Here is a 24599-nt window from a genome sequence, read left to right as displayed (position 1 = left end):
CTCCCAGGAGCTGCTGGGGGAGGCAGGGAAGAGGTAACAAACCCTTCCCAAGGCCTCATCCAGTCTGGAGGAGCAGGGAGCCCAGTGCCGCCCCCCTGCCCCGTGAGCTCCCTCTCCCCTTTGGTTCCTCTCCTCCACTTCCTGCTGCTTTTCCCACATCTCCCTCTTTTTGGATCCCTCCCCACGTGGTGGGGCACCGGGGGGGCCCTTCCCCATGGCACGATGCCAGTGAGAGCAGTATGTCCAGGGAGGGCCCTCTCTGGGGGGGCTGGGGGGCTCCTAGGGTTGGGCTGGGTTGGGCTGAGTTGAGTTTGGTTGAGTTGACTTGAGCTGAGTTGGATTTGGTTGGGTTGGGTTGGGTTGGATTGGGTTGGGTTTAATTGAGCTGAATTGAGTCGAGTCGAGTTGAGTCGGGTTGAGTCGAGTTGAGTTGAGTTGAGTTGAGCCGAGTTGACTTGACTTGGCTTGACTTGACTTGACTTGAGCTGAAATGAGTTGGGTTGGGTTGGGTTAAGTTGGGTTGGGTTAAGTTGGGTTGGTTTGGGTGGTTTTCTCCTCCCTCATCCTCCCCTCCCCTGCTGGAAGGTCCTGAAAACAAACCACAGAGTGTCCAAAGTCCAGCACACCCCCCGTGCCCAAAATCCCTCCCCAGCTTTCCCGGAGCCCCTTCAGGCACTGGGGGTGCTCTGAGGCCCCCCTGGAGCCTCCTCTAGGCTGAACAACCTCAGGTTTTTGGGACCCCCCTGAGCTGTGTCCCTTCTCTGTCCCCTCTGCAGGACAAGAACAGGAAGCTGAGGCCCCTCTATGACATTCCCTACATGTTTGAAGCCCGGGAGTTCCTGCGCAAGAAACTCATCGGGAAGAAGGTAGGGAATGGGGATGGGGGGGTGGGTCAGCTCCTGGCTCATCCCTGGGGCTGCTGGGGGGGGATGGGGGGGTCAGGGACTGGGGCTGCCAGTGCTGGTGGGAATCATGGAATGGGTTGAGTTGGAGCCACCTCAAGGCTGATCCATGGACATCCAGATCCCTGCCATGGGCAGGGACCCCTCCCCCAGCCCAGGGGGCTCCAAACCCACCCAAGGTGTCCACAAAAGCTTCCAGGGATGAGGGAACCCTAATTAATGCTCCTTGACTTAATGAGCATGGGATCCTGGAAGGGTTTGGGTTGGAGGGGACCTTAAAGCTCCTCCAGTCCCAAGGGGACAATGCAGGGACCCCTCCCCCAGCCCAGGGGGCTCCAAGCCCCATCCAACCTTCAACCCCTCCAGGGATGGGGCAGCCACAGCTTCTGGGGGCAACCTGGGCACCCAGGGGCTCAGCACCCTCACCCCAAACAATTTCTCCCTCCCTGCCCAAGATCTCCTCTCCATCTCCCCTCTCCCAGCTGGAAACCCTTCCCCCTCGCAGGGTCCCATCCCTCCAGGCCCTTGTCCCAAGTCCCTCCCCACCTTTCTGTCTTTGGGGTTCTCCCCAGGGACCTGCAGGGTGCACCCAAAGCTGGAGCTGCACCCATTCCCCTCCTCTGCTTTTCTTCTGTTTTTCCCCCTTTTTTTTTTGTTTTTTTTTTTTGTTTCCCCAGCATAATTTTTCTGGGCTGCTCTCAGAGCAGTTCTGGGGGGGTGAAGAAGAACCTGACGTGCACTGAGCTGCTGCAGCACATGCTCAGGATGCAATTTTCCAGCCCCCATAAAATGGTCAAATAAAATCAATTCCCCTCGTCCTGAGGCTGCTCAGTGCTGCTCATTGAGAGCCATTTCCATTCCTAATTGCAGCTCTCCAGCGTGGGGCCTCGTTAGAGACTCAAACAACAAGAAAAAAAATCAAAAATCTCTTCTCTCCTCTCCTCTTCTCTTCTTCTTTCTCTTTTTTTCTCTTTTTCTTTTTTTCTCTTTTTCTCTTCTTTTTCTCTTTTTCTCTTTTTTCCTTTTTTTCTTTTTCTCTTTTTTTCTTCTCTTTTCTCTTTTTCTCTTTTTTCCTTTTTTTCTTTTTCTCTTTTTCTCTTTTCTCTTTTTTTCTCTTTTTCTCTTCTTTTTCTCTTCTCTCTTTCTCTCTTTCTCTCTTTTTCTCTTTTCCTCTTTTTCTCTTTTTCTTTTTCTCTTTTTCTCTTTTTCTCTTTTTCTCTTCTCTTCTCTTCTCTTCTCTTCTCTTCTCTTCTCTTTTTTCTCTTTTTCTCTTCTTTTTCTCTTCTCTTTTTTTTTGTCTTTTTCTCTTCTCTTTTTTTCTCTTTTTCTCTTCTTTTTCCCTTTTTCTCCTCTTTTTCTTTTTTTCTTTTTTCTTTTTTTTCTTTTTCTCTCTTTTTTTTCTCTTTTTCTCTTCTCTTTCTTTTTCTCTTTTTCTCTTCTTTTTCTCTTTTCTTTTTCTCTTTTTCTCTTTTTTTCTTTTTCTCTTTTTCTCTTTTTCTCTTCTCTTTTTTTCTCTTTTTCTCTCTTTTTCTCTTTTTTTTGTTCTCTTTTTTTCTCCTCTTTTTTTCTCTTTTTCTCCTCTTCTCTTCTCTTCTCTTCTCTTCTCTTCTCTTCTCTTCTCTTCTCTTCTCTTCTCTTCTCTTCTCTTCTCTTCTCTTCTCTTCTTTCTTTTCTCTTCTTTTTCTCTTTTTCTCTTCTCTTTTCTTCTTCCCTTCCCCTCCAGCCCTCCCAGCAGCTCCAGGGCCTCCTCTGGCCTGGCTCCCAGCACCAGCCCCCAGTGCTGCTCAGGACCTTCCAGTCACCCCAGAAACAGAACCAAAAATCCATTTTTCTGTATTTCAGGGTCCTTCCCCCCCTCCCAGGCTCCTGCCCGGAGCCTCCTTCCCCCTCCCCTTTGATGTTTGATTTGCTTGCAAAGCATCCCCTTTCTCAGCTCCACGTTTTTCACTTCAGATTAATTTGATGGAGGAAAGAAAAAAGAAAAATCGTAAATAATAATAATAATAATAATAATAATAATAATAATAATAATAATAATAATAATAAAAACTCCTTCCTGTTAATGATCAAAAGCATCCCTGGAGGTTGGAGCCCTGTCCTGATGGGATCTGACAGCCTGGCACGGGGTGGCTCCCCCCACCTCCCCCCCTGGCTCTGGGCAGCAGCCTCCCTGCCAACATCCCTTGGGCTTTTCCCTTCTTTTATTGCAATTTTTTATAATTTTTTTTTTTTTTAATACACTTTTCATGCCCGGGCTGGCAGGAAGAGAGATCAAATGGGGTGAGAGGGCACCCAGGAGGCTCCGGGCATGGGTGCAGGGCTGGGATGGGGACCCCTGCTCATTCTGGGGACCCCTGCCCATTCCAGAGACCCCCATCTCTTTTGGGGACCCCTGCCCAGTCCTGTTCTAGGACCCCCTGCCTGTTTAAGAGACCTCTGCCTATTTGGGGACCCCTGCCCATTCTGGGGACCCCTGCCCATTCTGGGGACCCCTGGCTGTTTTGGGGACCTCTTGCCCATTCCAGAGACCCCCATCTGTTTTGGGCCCCCCTGCCCATCCCTGTTCCAGGACCCCCTGGCTGTTTTGGGGACCCCTGGACATTCTGGGGACCCCTGGCTGTTTTGGGGACCCCTGGCTGTTTTGGGGACCCCTGCTCATTCTGGGGACCCCTGGCTGTTTTGGGGACCCCTGCTCATTCCAGAGACCCCCATCTGTTTTGGGGCCCCCTGCCCAGTCCTGTTCCAGGACCCCCTGGCTATTTGGGGACCTCTGCCCATTCCGGGGACCCCTGCTCATTCTGGGGACCCCTTGCCCATTCCAGAGACCCCCATCTGTTTTGGGGCCCCCTGCCCATCCCTGTTCCAGGACCCCCTGGCTGTTTTGGGGACCCCTGGACATTCTGGGGTCCCCTGGCTGTTCTGGATACTCCTGCCCATTCCAGGATCCCTGGCAGTTTTGGGGAGCTCTCCCTGACCCCTCCCCACTCTGCAGCCCCCTCTGTGTCCCAGGGCCCCCTGCCCACCCCAGGCCCCCTCCCCACGTGGCTGCAGCCCAGGACAGGCTTTTTCTGGGCTGCTTTTCAGTGTGCAGCTCCTGGTGAGCTCAGCCCAGGCTGCAGCCCACATTTCCTCCCCTGCCCTTTCATCCACCCAGAGGCAAGTTTCCAAATCCCAATTTTCATGGATTTATTTTTTTTTTATTCCCCACCTCTTTTTTTTTTTTTTTTTCCCCAGCTTTTCCCTTTCACAGGGATTTCTTTCCCTTCACTCCTCCCCCAGCTCCCACTGGGCTGCCCCCACCTCCTGGCTGCACATTCCTGAAGCTTTTGGTGGCATTTGGGGTGGGATTTGGGACAGGATGGGGATGGATTAGGGTTGGGGATGAGGATGGGGATGGGAAATCTCCATGGGGAGGGGACAGGGATGGGTGCATTGGTGCAGACACTGCCCAGGGCTGGCACCACTCTTAAAGCAGCTTTTTTCTGCAGTATTCTCATATTGATGTATTTATAATATGCACAATATTATTATTATTATTGTTATTATTTTTTTTTTTTAATTATTCCCTTGAACTGAGTCTATCTGGGGGCTCCTGACCCTTTCCTCTGATTTTCTGGAGAGGCTGAAATCACTGGGATGGAAGGAGGTGTCATGAGAGAGCTCAGGGAATAAATGTCCCCCAGGTGCAGGAGTGACTTGGTCCCTTCCTTGATGGTGGAATTATTTTGGGGGTGATCCCCAGGCTGCCCCAGCACCCCTGGTGGGGACCTGAGCTGAGTTTGGTGCCACCAAAGGAGCTGGGAAGGTCCCTGGGGATGCTGAGAGGTGGGGACAAAGGGTGACCCCAGGGCCTGGAGGGATGGGATGAGGGGGAAGGGTTTCCAGCTGGGAGAGGGGAGATGGAGAGGAGATCTTGGGGAGAAATTCTTTATTTTGAGGGTGCTGAGCCCCTGGGTGCCCAGGGTGCCCCCAGAAGCTGTGGCTGCCCCATCCCTGGAGGGGTTGAAGGTTGGATGGGGCTTGGAGCCCCCTGGGCTGGGGGAGGGGTCCCTGCCCATGGCAGGGGGGGAGCTGGGGGGGATTTAACAACAGCTCTGGGTCCTTCTGCTGATGGGGACCCCAGGGCTGGACCCCTTTTTCTTTGGGAGATCCCCATTTCTGGAGCTGAGGACATTGGATGGGGACATGGGATGGGGACATGGGATGGGGACAGTGGCTGTGTCTTCCCCCACCCCTTCCAGCAGTCCCTGGGGTGGGGGTTTGGGATGTGGGTTCCCCAAATCCCCCCCCCAGCCCCTGGGGAAGTTGTCCCCATGTGCTGGAGCCATCACCCCCCCTGCTCCTGGCTCCCAACTTCCCAGGGGTCTGGGGGGGCTGGAGCTGAGCAGGGAGGGGGGGGTTCAGTTTTGTTTCTTTTGTTTGTTTGTTTGTTTCTTTTTTAATATTTATTTTTTATTTTTTTTCTTGTTGCTGGAAGCCTCCTGGCCAGCTGAGTGCTCTCCCCAGTGCCCAGCCTGGGATGAGCTTTTCTCCCACCCCTGGTGTCAGCTCCCAGTGCAGAGGAGCAGGAGGGGGGCACAGAGCCCCCCAAAGCTCTGAGCTCAGCCCCTGCAGGGAGGCAGCAGGAGAGGAGCAGCCCTGGCTCCTCCTGGGCTGGGATCAGCAATTCAGGGCTGCCTTGCCTTGGGTTTATTTTCACTTTTTTTCTGCCTCTGCATCCGCTGCAGTTTCCCCTCCTCCTCCTCCTCCTCCTCCTCCTCCTTCCCCGAGGTTTCCTCACGTGGGCACTTCCAGGCCTGCAACCCTGGAGGGTTTTTTTTTGCCAAGCTCAGCCCCAGCAAGGTCAATCCCAGCCTGGAGCTGTTCCCTGGATTCCAGGGGCTGGGATCAGCCAGGAAGGGCTCACTCAGCTCGGGGCCACCGGCCAAGGGGGCTCAGTAGCCCCAGAGCTGGCAGGGAGGGGGGAGCTGAGAGCATCCCCTGTGCTGCAGCTCAGGAGGGAGCAGAGAGGGGGAGGAGAGGTGGCAAATGGGTGCCTGGAGCTTCCCCCCCTTGGTCACTCTGTGTCCCCTCTGTGTCCCCTCTGTGTCCCCTCTGTGTCCTCTGTGTCCCCTCTGTGTCCACTCTGTGCCCCCTGTGTCCCCTCTGTGTCCCCTGGGTCACCTCTCTGTCCCTTCTGTGTCCCCTCTGTGTCCTCTGTGTCCCCTCTGTGTCCCCTCTGTGTTCCCTCTGTGTCCCCTCTGTGTCCCCTCTGTGTTCCCTCTGTGTCCCCTCTGTGTCCCCTCTGTGTCCCCTGTGTCCCCTGTGTCCCCTCTGTGCCCCCTCTGTGTCCCCTGTGTCCCCTCTGTGTCCCCTCTGTGTCCCCTGGGTCACCTCTGTGTCCCTTCTATGTCCCCTCTGTGTCCTCTGTGTCCCCTCTGTGTTCCCTCTGTGTTCCCTCTGTGTCCCCTCTGTGTCCCCTCTGTGTCCCCTCTGTGTCCCCTGGGTCACCTCACCCCAGCAGCCAAGGCACCAGAGGTCATGGGGTGGCACCAGGAGGTGGAAGGGAAGGGGCCCAGCAGCCAGGAGCCACATCCCTGTGGGACCAGGGTGCTGGGGACAGTGTGGCAGGGACCTTGAGTTGGGGACCTTATCCCAGGGACCTTGAGTTGGGGACCTTATCCCAGGGACCATGATTTGGGGACCTTGAGTTGGGGACCTTATCCCAGGGACCATGCTCTGGGGCCACATCCTTGGGACCAGGGTGCTGGGGACATTGTGCCAGGGACCACAGGGTGAGGTCCCCATCTTGGGGACTTCATCACTGGGGCCGTGGTGCTGGGGAAATGTTCCTTGGGGTCACATCAGGGGTGGGATCAGAGGAGCTTTAGGGTCCCCCCAGCCCCTCCCTCACCCCATGATTCCCCTTCCCAGCCAGGACACCCCTGAGGTCCCCCTGAGGTGGCAGCTCCTGGTTTCATGTCCCCTCCTGCTGGGGTCTCAGCTGGTCCTGGGCTGGTGGCCCTGCTGGGGCTGCCAGGGGGGTGACAAACAGCACTGCTACCCTGGCACAGGGAGGGGGGAGCCCCCACGTCCCCCTCTGTGTCCCCCCATGTCACCCTCTTGTCACCCCTATGTCCTTCTGTATCTCCTCGTCTCACCCCTGTGTCCCCCTGTGTCACTCTGTGGCCTTTGGTGTCCCCAGGTGTCACCCCTGTGTCCCCCCCATGCCACCCTCGTGTCCCCCTCTGTCCCCCCTGTGTCACTCCTGTGTCACCCCATGTCACTCCCATGCCCATCCATGTCCCTTTGTGTCTCCTCATGGCCCCCTGTGGGTTTCTAAGTCACCCCCATGTCCCCCTCTGTCACCTCCATGTCCCTCCATGTCCCCCCTGTGTCATCCCCCATGTCCCTCTTTGTCCCCTTATGTCCCCTTCACATCCTCCTGTGTCCCCCCCATGTCCCTCCATGTCCCCTCTGTCACCCCCATGTCCCTCTTTGTCCCCTTATGTCCCCTTCACGTCCTCCTGTGTCCCCCCATGTCCCCCCTATGTCCCTCCATGTCCCCTCTGCCACCTCCATGTCCCTCTTTGTCCCCTTATGTCCCCCTTCACGTCCTCCTGTGTCCTCCCCATGTCCCCCTGTGTGTTTTTAAGTCACCCCCATGTCCCCCCCGTGTCCCTACATGTCCCCGCTGTGTCACCCACATGTCCCCTCTGTCACCCCCATGTCCCTCTTTGTCCCCTTATGTCCCCCTTCCACATCCTCCTGTGCCCGTCCTTGTCTGTCCATGTCCCCTCTGCCACCTCCATGTCCCTCTTTGTCCCCTTCTGTCCCCCTTCAGGTCCTCCTGTGTCACCCTCCAGGTCCCCCTGTGTGTTTTTATCACCAAATGTCCCCCCCATGTCCCCCCCATGTTCCTCCACGTCCCCTCTGCCACCTCCATGTCCTTCTCCGTCCCCTTATGTCCCCTTCACGTCCTCCTGTGTCCCCCCCGGGCGGGTGCCCCCATGTCCCCGGGTGCCTGTGCCCCCCGTGCCTGACCCCGGTGCCTCTCTGCTGCCCACTCAGGTCAGTGTCACCGTGGATTACATCCGTGCTGCCAGCAGTGCCACCGACACCGTCCCCGCCTTCCCGGAGCGCACGTGTGCCACCGTCTGCATCGGGGGCATGTGAGTGACACGGGGACACAGCTGCCACCCCCTGCTGACCACACCACCTCTGCTCCCAGAAACCAGCACCCCGACACCCAGCCTTCCAGACCAGAGGAACCCCCACACCCCCGGGATGCCACCACCCTTGGGATGCCACCACCCCCCTGGTGCTGCCACCCCCATGGTGCCACCACCCCCATGGTGCCATCACCCCCATGGTGCCGCCACCCCCAGGATGCCACCACCTCCATGGTGCCACCACCCCCAGGATGCCACCACCTCCATGGTGCCACCACCCCCAGGATGCCACCACCTCCATGGTGCCACCACCCCCATGGTGCCATCACCCCCATGGTGCCGCCACCCCCAGGATGCCACCACCTCCATGGTGACACCACCCCCATGGTGCCATCACCTCCATGGTGCCACCACCTCCATGGTGCCACCACCCCCATGGTGCCACCACCCCCCTGGTGCCATCACCCCCATGGTGCCACCACCCCCATGGTGCTATCACCCCCCTGGTGCCATCACCCCCATGGTGCCACCACCCCCAGGATGCCACACAGGGGTGACACAGGGGGACATGGAGGGACACAGGGGTGACATAGTGGGGCATGAAGGGACATGGGGATGAAACATGAGGGGACACAGAGATGACACAGAGGGACACAGGGGTGACACAGGGACACGGAGGGGGACACAGAGATGACACAGAGGGACACGGGGGTGACACAGGAAGACATGGAGGGACATGGGGGTGACTTAAAACCACACAGTGTGACATGGGGGTGACACAAGAGGACATGGAGGGAGACACAGAGATGACACAGAGCGACACAGGGGTGACACAGGAGGACATAGAGGGGGACACAGGGGGACACATGAGGGGACACAGAGATGACAGAGAGGGACACAGGGGTGACACAGGGACACAGGGGTGACTTAAAAGCCCAGAGCCTGGTGGCTCTGGAGGAGCTGTTTGTCCCCTGTGTGTCCCTGATGTCCCTGTCCTTTCCCAAGGGACACCCCCCCTTGGCCAGCCCTGTCCCCAGTTTCCACGCCCGGGGCAGGATTGGGGACATTGGGTGCTGGGCTCCTCCTGGAGCTGAGCAGGGAGGAGCTCTCAGCACCCGGGCTCTGGGCTGGGCTTGGGGGGGGGGGGGGGTTGGGGCTTTTTTTGTTTCTGGTTTTGGGTTTTTTTGTTCTGTTTTTGGTTTTTCTTCTGCTTTTTTTTGTTTGCTTTTCCTCTGTTTCTGCTCCTTTTCTTTCCCCATCCCCGCAGGAGCTCTCTTGGACAGCACCCAAACCACTGCTGCTCCCCCCCCTGCACCCCGGGGCTGGGAAAAGCTGCCAGGAGCTGGCAGGAGCAGGGGGGGGGTGAGGGGCCCTGCAGCTCCCTGACACCCCCCCTGTCCCTGTCCCCCCCCCGGGGTGATGGGGACATTCCTGGTGTCACCCAGGGTGGGCTGAGCCTCAGAGTCCTGGAGTGATGGAAAGGGTTGGGTGGGAGGGACCCTAAATCCCACCCAGTGCCCCCCAGACCCCTCCCCCAGCCCAGGGGTCTCCAAACCCATCCAAGGTGTCCATGAAAGCTTCCAGGGATGAGGGAACCCTAATTAATGCTCCTTGAGTTAATGAGCATGGAATCCTGGAAGGGTTTGGGTTGGAAGGGACCTTAAAGCTCCTCCAGTGCCAAGGGGACAATGCAGGGACCCCTCCCCCAGCCCAGGGGGCTCCAAGCCCCATCCAACCTTCAACCCCTCCAGGGATGGGGCAGCCACAGCTTCCTTGGGCAACCTGGGCACCCAGGGGCTCAGCACCCTCACCCCAAACAATTTCTCCCTCCCTGCCCAAGATCTCCTCTCCATCTCCCCTCTCCCAGCTGCAAACCCTTCCCCCTCGCAGGGTCCCATCCCTCCAGGCCCTTGTCCCAAGTCCCTCCCCAGCTTTCCTGGAGCCCCTTCAGGCACTGGAAGGTGCTCTAAGGTCTCCCCATGGGATCCTTCTCTTCTCCAGCCTCAACACCCCCAACTCTCTCAGCCTGGCTCCAGAGCAGAGCTGCTCCAGCCCTCCCAGCAGCTCCAGGGCCTCCTCTGCACTGGCTCCAACAGCTCCGTGTCCTTCTGCTGCTGGGGACCCCAGAGCTGGACACAGCTTTACCCCAGGGGGGGCTCCCCAGAGCAGAGCAGAGCAGAGGGGACAATCCCCTCCCTGCCCTGCAGGTGACATCCCAGCACACGGGGGCTTTGGGGGCTCCTGCTGAGCTTCTCCTCCCCCCACACCCCAAGTCCTTCTCCCCAGTGCTGCTCTCCGTCCCTTCTGGATTTCTCCTGGGGTTGCCCCCACCCCAGGCAGGACCTCACTGCCCTTTGGCTCCCTTGAACTTGATGAGCTTTAATGCTGAGATTTTCCAGCTCAGCAGCCTCTGGCTCAGCTCTGCCTCCTGCTCTTAGTGTCTCCCAGCTCCAAATTGCTTCCCAGCAGCTCCCCAGTCACATCCCAAATCCCCGTGGCAGTTTTGGGGCCGCTGCTCCCGGTGACTTCATTGCTGTAATCAGGAGCAGCCCTGACCTCAGCAACCCCTGGGATGGGGTTTGGGGGAGCCCCAGGGACCCAACCTGCCCCAATCCCTCACCCCAGGGCCCCAACCTGCCCCAATCCCTCACCCCATGGCTCCATCCTCCCCCAGTCCCTCACCCCCTGCATCCTGTCCATACCCCTCACCCCATGGTTCCATACTGCCCCAATCCCTCATCCCATGGATCCATCCTGTCCAGACTCCTCATCCCATGGATCCAGCCTGTCCCAATCCCTCATCCCATAGATCCAGCCTGTCCATACCCCTCACCCCATGGATCCATCCTGCCCCAATCCCTCATCCCATGGATCCAGCCTGTCCGGACTCCTCATCCCATGGATCCATCCTGCCCCAATCCCTCACCCCATGGATCCATCCTGTCCAGATCCCTCTGCACCCCCTCATCCCTGTCTCCAGGCTGTCCCCAGCCTGGGTGTAACAGAGCAGGGTTTGTATCCTGGGGGATGGCTCTGGGATGAAAGCCTGGATTGTGCTGCTGGCATCTGGGCAGGGCTGGAGCTGCTTGGCAGGCAGGGCACGTGGGGACACTGCAGGCAGGGATGTTCCTGCCTGGAACCTGCTGCTCCCTGCTCCTGCCCGGGATGGGGACAGACAGGGGGGGTCCTGCAGCCCCCTGCCCGGGATGGGGACGGGACAGGCAGTGGGATGCTGCCCCTGCCCCTATCCCTGCCCCTATCCCTGCCCCTATCCCTGCCCCTATCCCTGCCTGCATCCCTGACATGGTCCATGGGGACTTGGGACAAGGGCCTGGAGGGATGGGACCCTCCGAGGGGGAAGGGTTTGCAGCTGGGAGAGGGGAGATGGAGAGGAGATCTTGGGGAGGGAGGGAGGAAGGGAGGGAGGGAGGGAGGGAGGGAGGGAGGGAGGGAGGGAGGGAGGGAGAAATTGTTTGGGGTGAGGGTGCTGAGCTTTAGAACCAGGTTGCCCAGGAAAAGAGTCTCTGCCCCATCCCTGGCAGTGTTCAAAGCCAGGTTGGATGGGGCTTGGAGCAATCTGGGAGGGAGGTGTCCCTGCCCATGGCAGGGGGGTTGGAATGAGCTGAGCTTTCAGTTCTCTTCCAACCCAAACCATTCCAGGATTCTGTTTCTTGGGCAGGGAGGGAGGGAGGGAGAAATTGTTTGGGGTGAGGGTGCTGAGCCCCTGGGTGCCCAGGTTGCCCCCAGAAGCTGTGGCTGCCCCATCCCTGGAGGGGTTGAAGGTTGGATGGGGCTTGGAGCCCCCTGGGCTGGGGGAGGGGTCCCTGCATTGTCCCCTTGGGACTGGAGGAGCTTTAAGGTCCCCTCCAACCCAAACCCTTCCAGGATTCCATGCTCATTAAGTCAAGGAGCATTAATTAGGGTTCCCTCATCCCTGGAAGCTTTCATGGACACCTTGGGTGGGTTTGGAGCCCCCTGGGCTGGGGGAGGGGTCTGGGGGGGCCCTGGGGGAGCCCCTTCCAAGCCCAACCCATCCCATGGTGTCCCCCTGGTCCCATCATTCCTGGGGTCAGGAATGTGCTGGATGGGCTCAGGTGTGGGGCAGGGGTGGCTCCTCAGGACCTTTTGTGCCTCCCGTGCTCCCCAGTGCTGGGGAAGCTCTGGGACTGGGGGGCTCCCAGCAGCCTGGGTGCACCAGGAGGTTGAAGGACCCAAAAAATCCCAAAGGAATTCCCATCAGCACCTCCATGGGATGCTGCCCCCTGAGTGGGGTGGGGAGAGGGATGGGATTGGGATGGGGAGTGGGATGTGCATGGGATGGGGAATGGGATGGGAACAGGATGCAGATGGAATGTGGCTGAGTCAGGGAGTGGGATGGTGTTAGGATTGGAATGGGATGGGAATGGGATGCAGCTGGGATGGGGAGTGGGATGTGGATGGGATGGGCCCTAGGATGCAGCTGGGATGTGAGTGGGATGGGTTCTGGGATGCAATTGGGATGGAGACTGGGATGCAGATGGAATGTGAGTGAGGTGGGAAGTGGGATGAGACTGGGATGCAGTTGGGATTCAACTGGTGTGGGAGTGGGATGTGGATGGGATGTGATGGGTGGGGAGTGGGATGTGGATGGGATGGGGAGTGGGATTTTACTGAGGTAGGGATTTGGATGCAGCTGGGATGGGAGTGGGCTGTGGATGAGATGGAGTTGGGACTGGGATGCAACTGGGATTCAGCTGGGCTGGGACTGGTCACAACTGGGCTGGGGGACTGCAAACTGGGGGGGCTGATGGGATGGGACCCCCCAGCCTGGATCCATTTGGGCTTCCCATGATGAGCTGGGAATCCCCCCAGGGCCAAGGCCCCCCAGGTTGGGGACACGGGGACACTGAGGGGTGTCCCAGGCCATCCCAGGACCTGGTGGCTTTGTCACTCAGGGTCTGTCCCCGGGGTGGCTCAGGCTGGGGACACTCAGCAGGTCCCCAAGTGGGGGGTGGGACAGAGGGGACGTTTCTGGGTGCATCACTCAGGTCCCCCGTGGGCAGGAGGTTCCTGGTGACATGTGGGGACAGTTGGGACCGTTTGTGTCCCCCACCCCCTGCACCTCCCAGCCCCCTCCCCATCCCCCCCCTTTTTGGGGTGCTGCAGCCTCTCACCCCCAGCTCCCCCCTCGCATGGCAGGGGGGGCTGTCCCCTCATCCCCTCGGCCAGGGGGTGACATCAAACCCACCCCCCCTGAGGACCCCAACCCCGAGAACCTTCCCTCACCCCCACCCTGACCCTGGGGTGACATCCTGGGAGCTGCTGGGACACCCCGGGTGTCACCAACCCTACTCTCACCTCCCCCTCAGCCCCCAAACCCCCCCCCGGGGCCTCCTGTTCCTTCCCAAAATAACTGGGAATTCTTATTCCTGGCTCTTTGGCATTTGGAGCTCTACCTCTGCAGCTGCCTCCTGCTCCAGCCCTCTTCCTCCCTTCCCAACCCTCAGAATTCTCTTTTTTTTTTTTTATTTTATTTTTTAATCCTCTCTCCTTTTCCAGCCCCCCTGTCCCTGCTCCGAGGCCACCAGAACCTATTTTCAGCTCCTGCTGATGCTTCAGCCCTTCCCCCCCTCTCCCCCTTTCTCCAAAAGATGCTCCTTGGATTTATTTTTTTTTTATAATTTTTTTTTTTTTTTTTTTTTTTTTTTGGGTGCAGACAGGAGCAAGCCCCGTGCTAGGGAGAATTCCCTTTTTAAGATTTATTTTTAATTTATCTAAAAAGGGGGAATTCTCTGCCTGGGTAACTGGAGGGGAATTCCAGAGGCATCAGTGAGGAATTTGTTCCCAGCAGCCAAACCCCCCCCATCCCACCCCATCCCACCCCATCCCATCCCACCCCATCCCATCCCACCCCATCCCATCCCATCCCATCCCCTGGGGGCAACCAACCCCCCCACCCACCCTGAGCCCCCACACCCCCCCAGGGACCCCACAGGCCCCCAGGGACCCCACAGCCCCCAAGGGACCCCACACCCCCCCAGGGACCCCACAGCCCCCCAGGGACCCCTCCCCAGAAAGGGTTAAGAAAAAAACAAAAACAAACCCAAAATGGGAAGGGAAAGGTGAAGGATTCAGAGAGCTGGGGGGGATGGAGGAGAGGGGTTTTGGGGTGATCAGAGAGGTTTGGGGTGATCAGAGGGGTTTGGGGTGATCAGAGGGATTTGGGGTGGTCAGAGGGGTTTGGGGGTGATCAGGGGGGTTTGGGGTGATCAGAGGGGTTTGGGTGATCAGGGGGGTTGGGTGATCAGGGGGGTTTGGGGGTGAGGAGAGGGGTTTGGGGTGATCAGAGAGGTTTGGGGTGAACAGAGGGGTTTGGGGTGATCAGAGAGGTTTGGGGGTGCTGCTGTCAGAGCTGGAGTTGGGGTGTCCCAGGCTCTCTGTGGACAGAAGTTCCCCTGAGTTGTGAGATGAAGGAATCACCAAATCCTGGGATGGGTTTGGGTTGGGAGGGACCTTAAATCCCACCCAGTGCCACCCACTGGGTGCTCCCCCAGCCCAGGGGGCTCCAAACCCATCTGAGGTGTCGGGGAGGAGGTGGCTGTGGGGCCTCAGACCCCAAAAGATTTTTCTTTTTTTCTTCCCTTCTCTCCCCAAGCTCAGTCCCTTGGGGTCGGGGATGCTTTAATGGCCCCAAAACCTCGGGCAGTCCCTGGGGGGAGGAGCTGGGGAAACTCCGCGGTGTGGGGGGACCCCATGAGGCTCCCTGAGCTGGAACCAAGGGGAACCCCACTCCCCGGGGCTCTCTGCCATTCCAGTTCCTGCTCCAGGAACCCCCGGACAGGGAATTTCCCCCCCGGTTTGGTGGGCTCAGCCCCGGGTGCTCAGGGCTCAGGGTCCCTCCCTGTGGGCGCTGCCCGGGGTGGTTTGTAGGGCAGGAGGGGAAATGCCCTAAAGGCCCAAACCCTGCCCCGGGGCTCTCCCCTGCAGCAACATCGCTGAGGCTCTGGTCAGCAAGGGCCTGGCCACCGTCATCCGGTACCGGCAGGACGATGACCAGAGGAGCTCCCACTACGACGAGCTCCTGGCAGCTGAGGCACGGTCAGTGCTGCCATGGGACCTGCCCAGTCCATCCCAGTCCATCCCAGTCCATCCCAACCCATCCCAATCCATCCCCACCCTTCCCATCCCATTCCAGTCCATCCAAACCCATCCCAACCCTTCTCATCCCATCCCATCCCATCCTATCCCAACCCTTCCCAACCCTTCCCATCCCAACCCATCCCAACCCTTCCCATCCCATCCCATCCCATCCTATCCCATTCCATCCCAATCCATCCCAGTGCATCCCACCCCATCCCACCCATCCCAATCCATCCCAACCTATCCGAATCCATCCCACCCTTCCCAATCCATCCCAATCCAACCCCACCCCATCCGATTCCATCCCCACCCTTCCCAATCCATCCCACCCTTCCCATCCCATCCCAACCCATCCCATCCCAATGCATCCCAATGTATCCTGACCCATCCCCACCCTTCACAACCCATCCCAATCCATCCCAACCCATTCCACCCATCCCCATCCCAGTCCATCCCAATCTATCCCCACCCTTCCCAATCCATCCCAATGCATCCCCACCCATCCCAATGTATCCTGACCTATCCCCACCCTTCCCACGCCATCCTGACCCTTCCCATCCCATCCCATTCCATCCCATCCCCACCCATCCCAATCTATCCCATCCTATCCCATCCCATCCCATCCCAATCCATCCCCATCCCAACCCATCCCATCCCATCCCATCCTGACCCTTCCCAATCCATCCCCACCCTTCCCAATCCATCCCAATCCATCCCAGTTCATCCTGACCCTTCCCACCCCATCCCACCATTCCCAATCCATCCCAATCCATCCCCACCTATCCCATCCCATCCCATCCCAACCCATCCCACCCCATCCCACCCTTCCTAATCCATCCCCACCCTTCCCAATCCATACCCACCCATCCCAATGCATCCCAACCCATCCCATCCCCACCCTTCCCAGCCCATCGCCACCCATTCCAGTGCATCCCAACCCATCCCACTCCATCCCCACCCTTCCCAATTCATCCCAATTCATCCCAATCCATCCCAATCCATCCCAACCCATCCCAATCCATTCCAGCCCATCCCAATCCATCCCACCCCATCCCACCCCCCCCCCCTGCCCTCCCTCTCCCGCTGTCCCTGGGAGGTGACACATTCCCGGTGTCACATTCCCGCTGTCCCCTCCCTTTCAGGGCCATCAAGAACGGGAAGGGGCTGCACAGCAGGAAGGAGGTGCCCATCCACAGGGTGGCTGACATCTCCGGGGTAAGGGAGTCCTGGGGAAGGGGTCCCAGGGGCCCTGGGATCAGGGATGGGGCTGTGGGATCAGGGATGGGGCCTTGGGATCAGGGATGGGGCTCTGGGATCAGGGATTGGATTCATGGGATCAGGAATCAGAGCCATGGGATCAGGGATGGAGCCATGGGGTGAGGAATGGAGCCATGGGGTCAGAGATGGAGCCATGGGGTCAGAGATGGAGCCATGGGGTCAGGGATGGAGCCATGGGGTCAGGGATTGGATCCATGGGGTCAGGGATGGAGCCTTGGGATCAGGGATCAGATCCATGGCCAAGCTGGAGCCATGGGGTGAGGTTCTGCAGAGGGATCTGGATGGGTTGGATCCATGGGATCCATGGGATCAGGGACCTGGATCCATGGGATCAGGGACCTGGATCCATGAGGGACCCGGAGAGGTTGGATCCATGGGGTGAGGTTGGATTCCCATCCCTGGAGGGGCTGATCCCAAAGCCCTGGAGCTGTGGAGCTGAGGCCGTGGGGCAGTGGGGGGGGGAAGGGCTGGAGCTGTCCCCATGGATCCCAGGCTGGTGACACTGGGACATCCCTGTCCCCACCCGGGCTGTGTCCTGGGGTGCTGCACTTCCCACTGTCCCCAGTCCTGGTGACACGTCCTGGTGACACATCCTGGTGACACATCCTGGTGACACGTCCTGATCCTGGGGACAGGGAGGGCACAGGACCCTCGGTGCCACCATGGGAAGTCCTGGTGACAAGTCCTGGGGACAAGTCCTGGTGACACATCCTGGTGACAAGTCCTGGGGACAGGGAGGGCACAGGACCCTTACAAGTCCTGGTGACACATCCTGGTGACAAGTCCTGGGGACAGGGTGGGCACAGGACCCTCGGTGCCACCCCCGTGTACCCCATGAGGTGGCTTCTGTCCCCCCCTCACCCAGGGCTGTGCTGCCACCATCCCCATGTCCTTGTCCCCAAGTTGTCCCCTCTGTCCCCCCTCACTGTTCCCACCAGCCCAGAAGGGGATGTGACACCCCAGGGATGTGACACCCCAGAGATGTGACACCCAGGGATGTGACACCCAGGGATGTGACACCCCAGGGATGTGACACCCCAGAGATGTGACACCCCAGAGATGTGACACCCAGGGATGTGACACCCAGGGATGTGACACCCCAGGGATGTGACACCCAGGGATGTGACACCCCAGAGATGTGACACCCCAGGGATGTGACACCCAGGGATGTGACACCCCAGGGATGTGACACCCCAGAGATGTGACACCCCAGAGATGTGACACCCAGGGATGTGACACCCCAGAGATGTGACACCCAGAGATGTGACACCCAGGGATGTGACACCCCAGGGATGTGACACCCCAGAGATGTGACACCCCAGGGATGTGACACCCCAGGGATGTGACACCCCGGGGATGTGACACCCCAGGGATGTGACACCCAGGGATGTGACACCCAGGGATGTGACACCTCTGCTGGGCTGGGGATGGACCTGGAGAGTGGCACTGGGGAAAGGTGGTGGAGTTTGGAAGGATGGGGACAGGGACAAGGCCAGCTCCATGGGGACAGGGATGGGGACAGTGGGGGCAGAGTTGGGGACAGGGATGGGACTGGCTCCATGGGGACAGGGATAGGGACAGGGATGGGGACAGGGGTGGGGACAGGGGTGGGGACAGGGATGGGGACAGGGATGGGGACAGGGATGGGGACAGTGCGGACAGGGATGGGGCAGGGATAGGGACAGGGATGGGGACAGAAATGGGGACAAGGATGGGGACACTGGGGACAGGGATGGGGACAGTGGGGACGGGGATAGGGACAGGGATAGGGACAGGGATAAGGACAGGGATGGGGACACTGGGGATGGGGATGGGGACATTGGGGACAGAATTAGGGACAGTGGTGGCAGGGATCAGCCACGGATAGGGACAGGGATGGGGACAGGGATGGGACTGACTCCATGGGGACAGGGATGGGGACAGGGATGGGGACATTTGTCTCCAGGCCTCCCCACCCCCAGGGGCAGGGTGGGTGCTGCTGCTGGGGTGTCCTTGCAGGGCGGTGACCCCCCTGTCCCCGTTGTCCCCCCCAGGACACCCAGAAGGCGAAGCAGTTCCTGCCCTTCCTGCAGCGCGCGGGACGCTCCGAGGCCCTCGTGGAGTTCGTGTTCAGTGGGGCCCGGCTCAAGCTCTTCCTGCCCAAGGACACCTGTCTGGTCACCTTCCTGCTGGCAGGTGGGCACACACCCACGGGGGGGACACCCACAGGGGGGACACACCCACACGGGGGACACACACACGGGGGACACACACACGGGGGACACACACCCACAGGGGACACACCCACAGAGGGGACACACACACGGGGGACACACACACCCACGGGGGACACACCCACGGGGGACACACACCCACAGGGGACACACCCACAGAGGGGACACACACACGGGGGACACATACGGGGACACACCCACGGGGGACACACACACCCACAGGGGGACACACTCACAGGACACACACATGGGGGGACACACTCACAGGACACACCCACGAGGGACACACCCACAGGACACACACATGGGGACACACCCACAGGGGGACACATGGGGGACACACCCACACACGGGGGACATCACACACAGGTGGCATCACACACCATGGGGGACACACCCACAGGGGCACACACACACCCCCACGATGGACAAACACACACGGGGGACTTCACACACCCACAGGGACACACACACACTCGGACACACACCCACAGGACACACCCACGGGGGATCCACACACAGGGAGGCGGGCATCACGCACCCACACCCACAGGGGACATCACACACCCACAGGGACACACACACAGGGGATTCACACACACCCACAGGGGGACACCCACCCACGGGGGGCATCACACACACCCACGACGACACACCCACACCCACAGGGGGGGACACACACCCGTGGGGGATCCACACACACGGGGAGGGCATCACAACACCCACGAGGGGCATCACACACCCATGGGACACATCCACACCCATGGGGGCACACCCACACCCACAGGGGATCCACACCCACGGGGGGGATGCACACACACCCAGGGGACACACACACACCCACACGGGGTACACACACACCCACGGGGAGCATCACACCCACAAGGGGGGGGACACCCCACACCCACACCCATGGGGGATTCACACCCACAGGGGGACACACACACAGGGGATCCACACACACCCACGGGGACACACACACCCCCACAGGAGGTACACCCACACCCACGGGGGAACACACACACACACCACACACGAGATCCACACCACAGGGGATTCACACACACAGGGGCATCCTACACACCCCACGGGGGTATCACACACACACCCACGGGGGCATCACCCCCCCTCATGCACCCCCACACACCCACCCATGGGGACATCATCCCAACACCCACAGGGGACATCCCCCCACGCCCACAGGGGACATCACCCCACCCACGAGGCACCTCCCCCCACCCATGGTGCAGCCCCCCCTCCCTGCTGCCCCCAGAAGCTGTGGCTGCCCCATCCCTGGAGGGGTTGAAGGGTTGGATGGGGCTTGGAGCCCCCTGGGCTGGGGGAGGGGTCCCTGCATTGTCCCCTTGGCAATGGAGGAGCTTTAAGGTCCCCTCCAACCCAAACCCTTTCCAGGATTCCATGCTCATTAAGTCAAGGAGCATTAATTAGGGTTCCACTTATCCCTGGAAGCTTTCATGGACACCTTGGGTGGGTTTGGAGCCCCCTGGGCTGGGGAGGGGTCCCTGCATTGTCCCCCTTGGGACTGGAGGAGCTTTAAGGGTCCCCTCCAACCCAAACCCTTCCATGACCCCAAGCTCATTAAGTCAGGAGCATTAATTGGGGGTGTCCCTGATGAGACCCCCATGGTCCCCCAGGACCCCGGGTTCCTTCCCCAGGAGCTCAGGAGGTGCCAGCCCTGAGGTCCCCCTGGGGTGACAGGGACACAGAAAGAGCCCAGGGCTGAGCTGGGGGTGCAGGGACCCCAAGTCCTCCACATCCTCCTCCTCCTCAGCTTCATCCTTCTCCTCCTCCCCTCAGGGACAGGGACAAGGACAGGAGCTCATCCCTGTCCCCAGACTGGTTCAGAGCAGGGACCCTTCCCCATGTCCCCCCCCACTGTCCCCATGTCCCCATCCTATTTGTCCCCATGTCCCCCCCTGCTGTCCCCATGTCCCCATCCTATTTGTCCCCATGTCCCCCCCTGCTGTCCCCATGTCCCCATCCTATTTGTCCCCATGTCTCCCCCCGTGCTGTCCCCATGTCCCAATCCCTGTCATCCCCATGTCCCCATCCCTGCTGTCCCCTGCTGTCCCCATGTCCCCCCCCCTGCTGTCCCCATGTCCCCAGGGCTGTGTCCCAGCCCCCTCCCTGTCCCCCTCCCCATGGCAGTGCCAGCTCTGGGGACCCTCCCCATGTCCCCCCCGGCTCCTCTCCTTCCCCGGGACATTTGAGGGGAGGTCCCGGGCGGTGGCCCCGGGAGGTGGCCCCAGGGCTGTCACCTCCCCCCTCACCCCTCCTCCTCCTCTTCCTCCCGCAGGGATCGAGTGTCCCCGGGGGGCCCGGAACCTCCCGGGGGGGGTGCAGGAGGGGGAACCCTACAGTGAGGAGGCCACAACCTTCACCAAGGAGCTGGTGCTGCAGAGAGAGGTGGGGACACTGGGGACACCGGGGACAACTGGGGACACTGGGGACACGGGGACACCGGGGACAGTGGGGACACTGGGGGACAGTGGGGACACCAGGGACAGTGGGGACACTGGGGACAGCAGGGACTTGAGGGACACCGGGGACATCGGGAACATGGGGACAGTGGGGGACGTGAGGGACACTGGGACACCAGGGACATGGGGGGACAGCGGGGGGCAGCGGGGACACGGGGGAAATCAGGGACATCAGGGACACTGGGGACATGGAGGACACGGAGGATATCAGGGACACTGGGGATGTGTGGGACATCAGGGACACCGGGGACACTGGGGGCATGGGGGACACAGGGGACATCATCAGGGACATCAGGGGGACACCAGGGACAGTGGGGACACTGGGGACAGCGGGGACATCAGGGACAGTGAGGACATCGGGAGACACTGGGGACATTGAGGACACAGGACATCAGTGACACTGGGGACATCAGGACATCGGGGACATCGGAGACAGCAGGGACAGTGGGGACACGGGGGACATGGAGGACATCAGTGACACTGGAGATGTGTGGGACATCAGGGACACCGGGGACATGGGGACACCTGGGACATCGGGGACATTGGGGACATCAGGGAGACTGGGGCCATGGGGGACATTGGGGACACGGGGGACACCAGGGAGAGGACAGAGGGGGAGGGACTGGGACACGGGATCAGTGCTGGGGGTGACACCGGATTGGTGTCAGGGATGGGGGTGTGACACCAGAATGGTGCTGGGGATGGGGGTGTGACACCAGATTGGTGCTGGGGTGTGACACCAGAATGGTGCTGGGGTGTGACACTGGATTGGTGCCAGGGTGTGACACCAGATTGGTGCTGGTGCTGGGGTGTGACTCTGGATTGATGTTGGGGTGTGACATTAGATTGGTGCTGGAGAAAGGGGTGTGACACTGGATTAATGCTGGTGCTGGGTGTGACACCAGATTGGTGCTGGGGATGGGGAGTGACTCTGGATCCGTGCTGGGGTGTAACACCAGATTGATGTCAGGGGTAGAGGTGTGACACCAGATTGATGTCAGGGGTAGGGGTGTGACACCGGATTGGTGCTCAGGTGTGAACCAGAATGGTGCTGGGGATGGGGAGTGACTCCAGATCAGTGCCAGGGAGTGACTCCGGATTGGTGCTGGGGTGTGACACCGGATTGGTGCTGGGGTGTGACACCGGATTGATGCCAGGGTGTGACACTGGATTGGTGCTGGTGCTGGGGTGTGACACTGGATTGGGGTTGGGGATGGGGTGTGACACTGGATTGATGTTTGGGGTGTGACACCGGATTGGTGCTGGGGTGTGAACCAGATTGGTGCTGGGGATGGGGAGTGACTCCGGATCCGTGCTGGGGTGTGACACTGGATTGATGTTGGGGGATGGGGTGTGACCTCCGGATTAATGCTGGTGCTGGGGGTGTGACACCCGATTGCTGTTGGGGATGGGGTGTGACACCGGATTGGTATCAGGGATAGGGGTGTGACTCCGGATTGGTGCTGGGGATGGGGAGTGACTCTGGATCCGTGCCAGGGTGTGACACTGGATTGATGCTTGGGTGTGACTCCGATTGGTGTCAGGGGTAGGGGTGTGACACTGGATGGTGCTGGGGATGGGGAGTGACTCCGGATCAGTGCCAGACACCAGATTGGTACCAGGCCTGGGGGTGTGACACCAGATTGGTGTCAGGGATAGGGGTGTGACTCCGGATTGGTGCTCAGGTGTGAACCAGAATGGTGCTGGGGATGGGGAGTGACTCGGATCAGTGCCAGGGTGTGACACTGGATTGATGTTTGGGGTGTGACACCAGATTGGTGCTGGGGATGGGGAGTGACTCGGATAAGGTCCTGGAATTGGTGCTGGGGATGGGGTGTGACTCCGGATTGGTGCTGGGGTGGCAGTGGGGGGGTGGCAGTGGGGCTGCTGCCCCCTCCCCCTCCCCTGTCCCTCCCCCACCCTCCCGGGTCCCCGAATTCTGATCCGGGATCCCCTGGAGCCGAACCCCAACGTTGGGGACATTGGGGACAGGGGGGGTGGCAAAGGGCCTGGAGCCCCCCCACACCCCCCCAGAAACAGAGGAAGCTCAAAAAAATGGGGAAAAAGCCTAAAAAATGATAAAAAATTCCTTCAAAATTGATAAGGAAATAAAAAAACCCAAAATAGGAGAAAGGGCCCAGAAAAAAGAACAGAAAATGAAACACTGGGGGGAAAATTTAAAGATAGGAAAGAAGTGGGGAAAAAAAGCTAAAAAAAAGCCCAAAAATGGGCAAGAAATGAAAGACCTGAAAGTATGAAAAAAGTCCTAAAAAATTGAAACTAAACAAAACAAAAAAACTTAAAAAATGGAAAAAAGCTCTGTAAAATATGGGGGAGATTTGTGAAACTCCCCAAAAATGGGAAAAAAACTCAACTGAAAAGAAACCTGAATAAAATAGGAAAAAAAAACCTGGAAAATTTGAAAAAAATCTTGAATCAAATAGAAAATAAAACAGAAAAGATGGGAAAAAGCCTAGAAAAATAGGAAAAAAAATCCAACAAAAAAATTGAAAAAAAATCTGTAAAATCCCCAAAAATGGAAAAAACCCAGAGAGAAATGGAAAAATAACCCTAGAAGTTTGACTAAAACCCCCAATAAAATAAGAAAAGACCCAAAATTTTGAAAATAAGCCCTAAATAAATGGGGAAAAAAAATTAAAAATAGAGGGGAAAAAATCCCAAATAACATTTTTTAAAGTAAAAAAATAGAAAAAAAAAAGTTTAAACTTTTAACCCCCCCTAAGAAATAGTTTCAGAAACCCCTAAAAAATGGGATTTGCCCAGGAGGGTCCCAATCCCCCCTCCCCCCCCATCATTTTTGGGGGTCTGTGTCCCCCCCCCCCATTCCCCACCTTTTTTTGGGGGGGGGAGGGGCAGCTTTTTTCCTGCTGGGAAAGGACAGAAAAGACCCAAAGCCCCCCCCCTCCTCCCCCCTTTTGACCCCAGACCCAGACTCCAGTACAAATTTTCAACAATATTTATTAAAATACAAAAATACACTTTTTTTTTTTGGATTTTTTTTTTTTTTTTTGCTGTTGCCATTTCCTTTTTTTTTTTTTTTTTTTCCTTTTTCTTTTTTCTCCTTTTTTTTTTTTTTTTCCCTTTTTTTTTTTCCCCCTTTTTTTTTTTTTTTTTTTTTGCCATATTTCTCAGGGTACATCTCTGGGGTATTTATATAGATATAGCTATAGATATTATTTCATTAAAGTTTTTAAACCCCCCCCCCTTTATTTTTTTTCCAACCCCCCCCTCCCTCTTCACCCCCCCTGCTCCCCCCCCTTTTCATTTTTCACCCCCTCCCCCATTTCCACCAAATTCACCTCATTCCAACCATACCCAGGGGAGGGGGAGAGGGGGGGAGGACCCCCCCCCCATACCCGGGCTAAACCCCCCCCCCAAAAAAAAAAAAAAAAAACCCAACATCCCCCTCCCCAA

General features: G+C 58.4%; 1 protein-coding gene across 1 annotated transcript in view; it reads left to right on the top strand.

The window, feature by feature from the left end:
• Positions 1-222: 222 nt before the first annotated feature.
• SMO (smoothened, frizzled class receptor) overlaps positions 223-24599 on the top strand; it is a 39121-nt gene continuing 14744 nt past the window's right edge. Inside the window, 8 exon segments of the mRNA XM_071734358.1 lie at positions 223-237; positions 777-866; positions 7953-8053; positions 15020-15130; positions 16315-16387; positions 18484-18625; positions 20981-21090; positions 21578-21654. Coding sequence (XP_071590459.1) covers positions 223-237; positions 777-866; positions 7953-8053; positions 15020-15130; positions 16315-16387; positions 18484-18625; positions 20981-21090; positions 21578-21654 — 719 coding nt within the window.

The sequence above is a fragment of the Heliangelus exortis genome, chromosome 1 (genome assembly GCF_036169615.1).
Source record: "Heliangelus exortis chromosome 1, bHelExo1.hap1, whole genome shotgun sequence".
Taxonomy (NCBI): domain Eukaryota; kingdom Metazoa; phylum Chordata; class Aves; order Apodiformes; family Trochilidae; genus Heliangelus; species Heliangelus exortis.
This window is presented reverse-complemented; position numbering and strand designations above follow the sequence as displayed.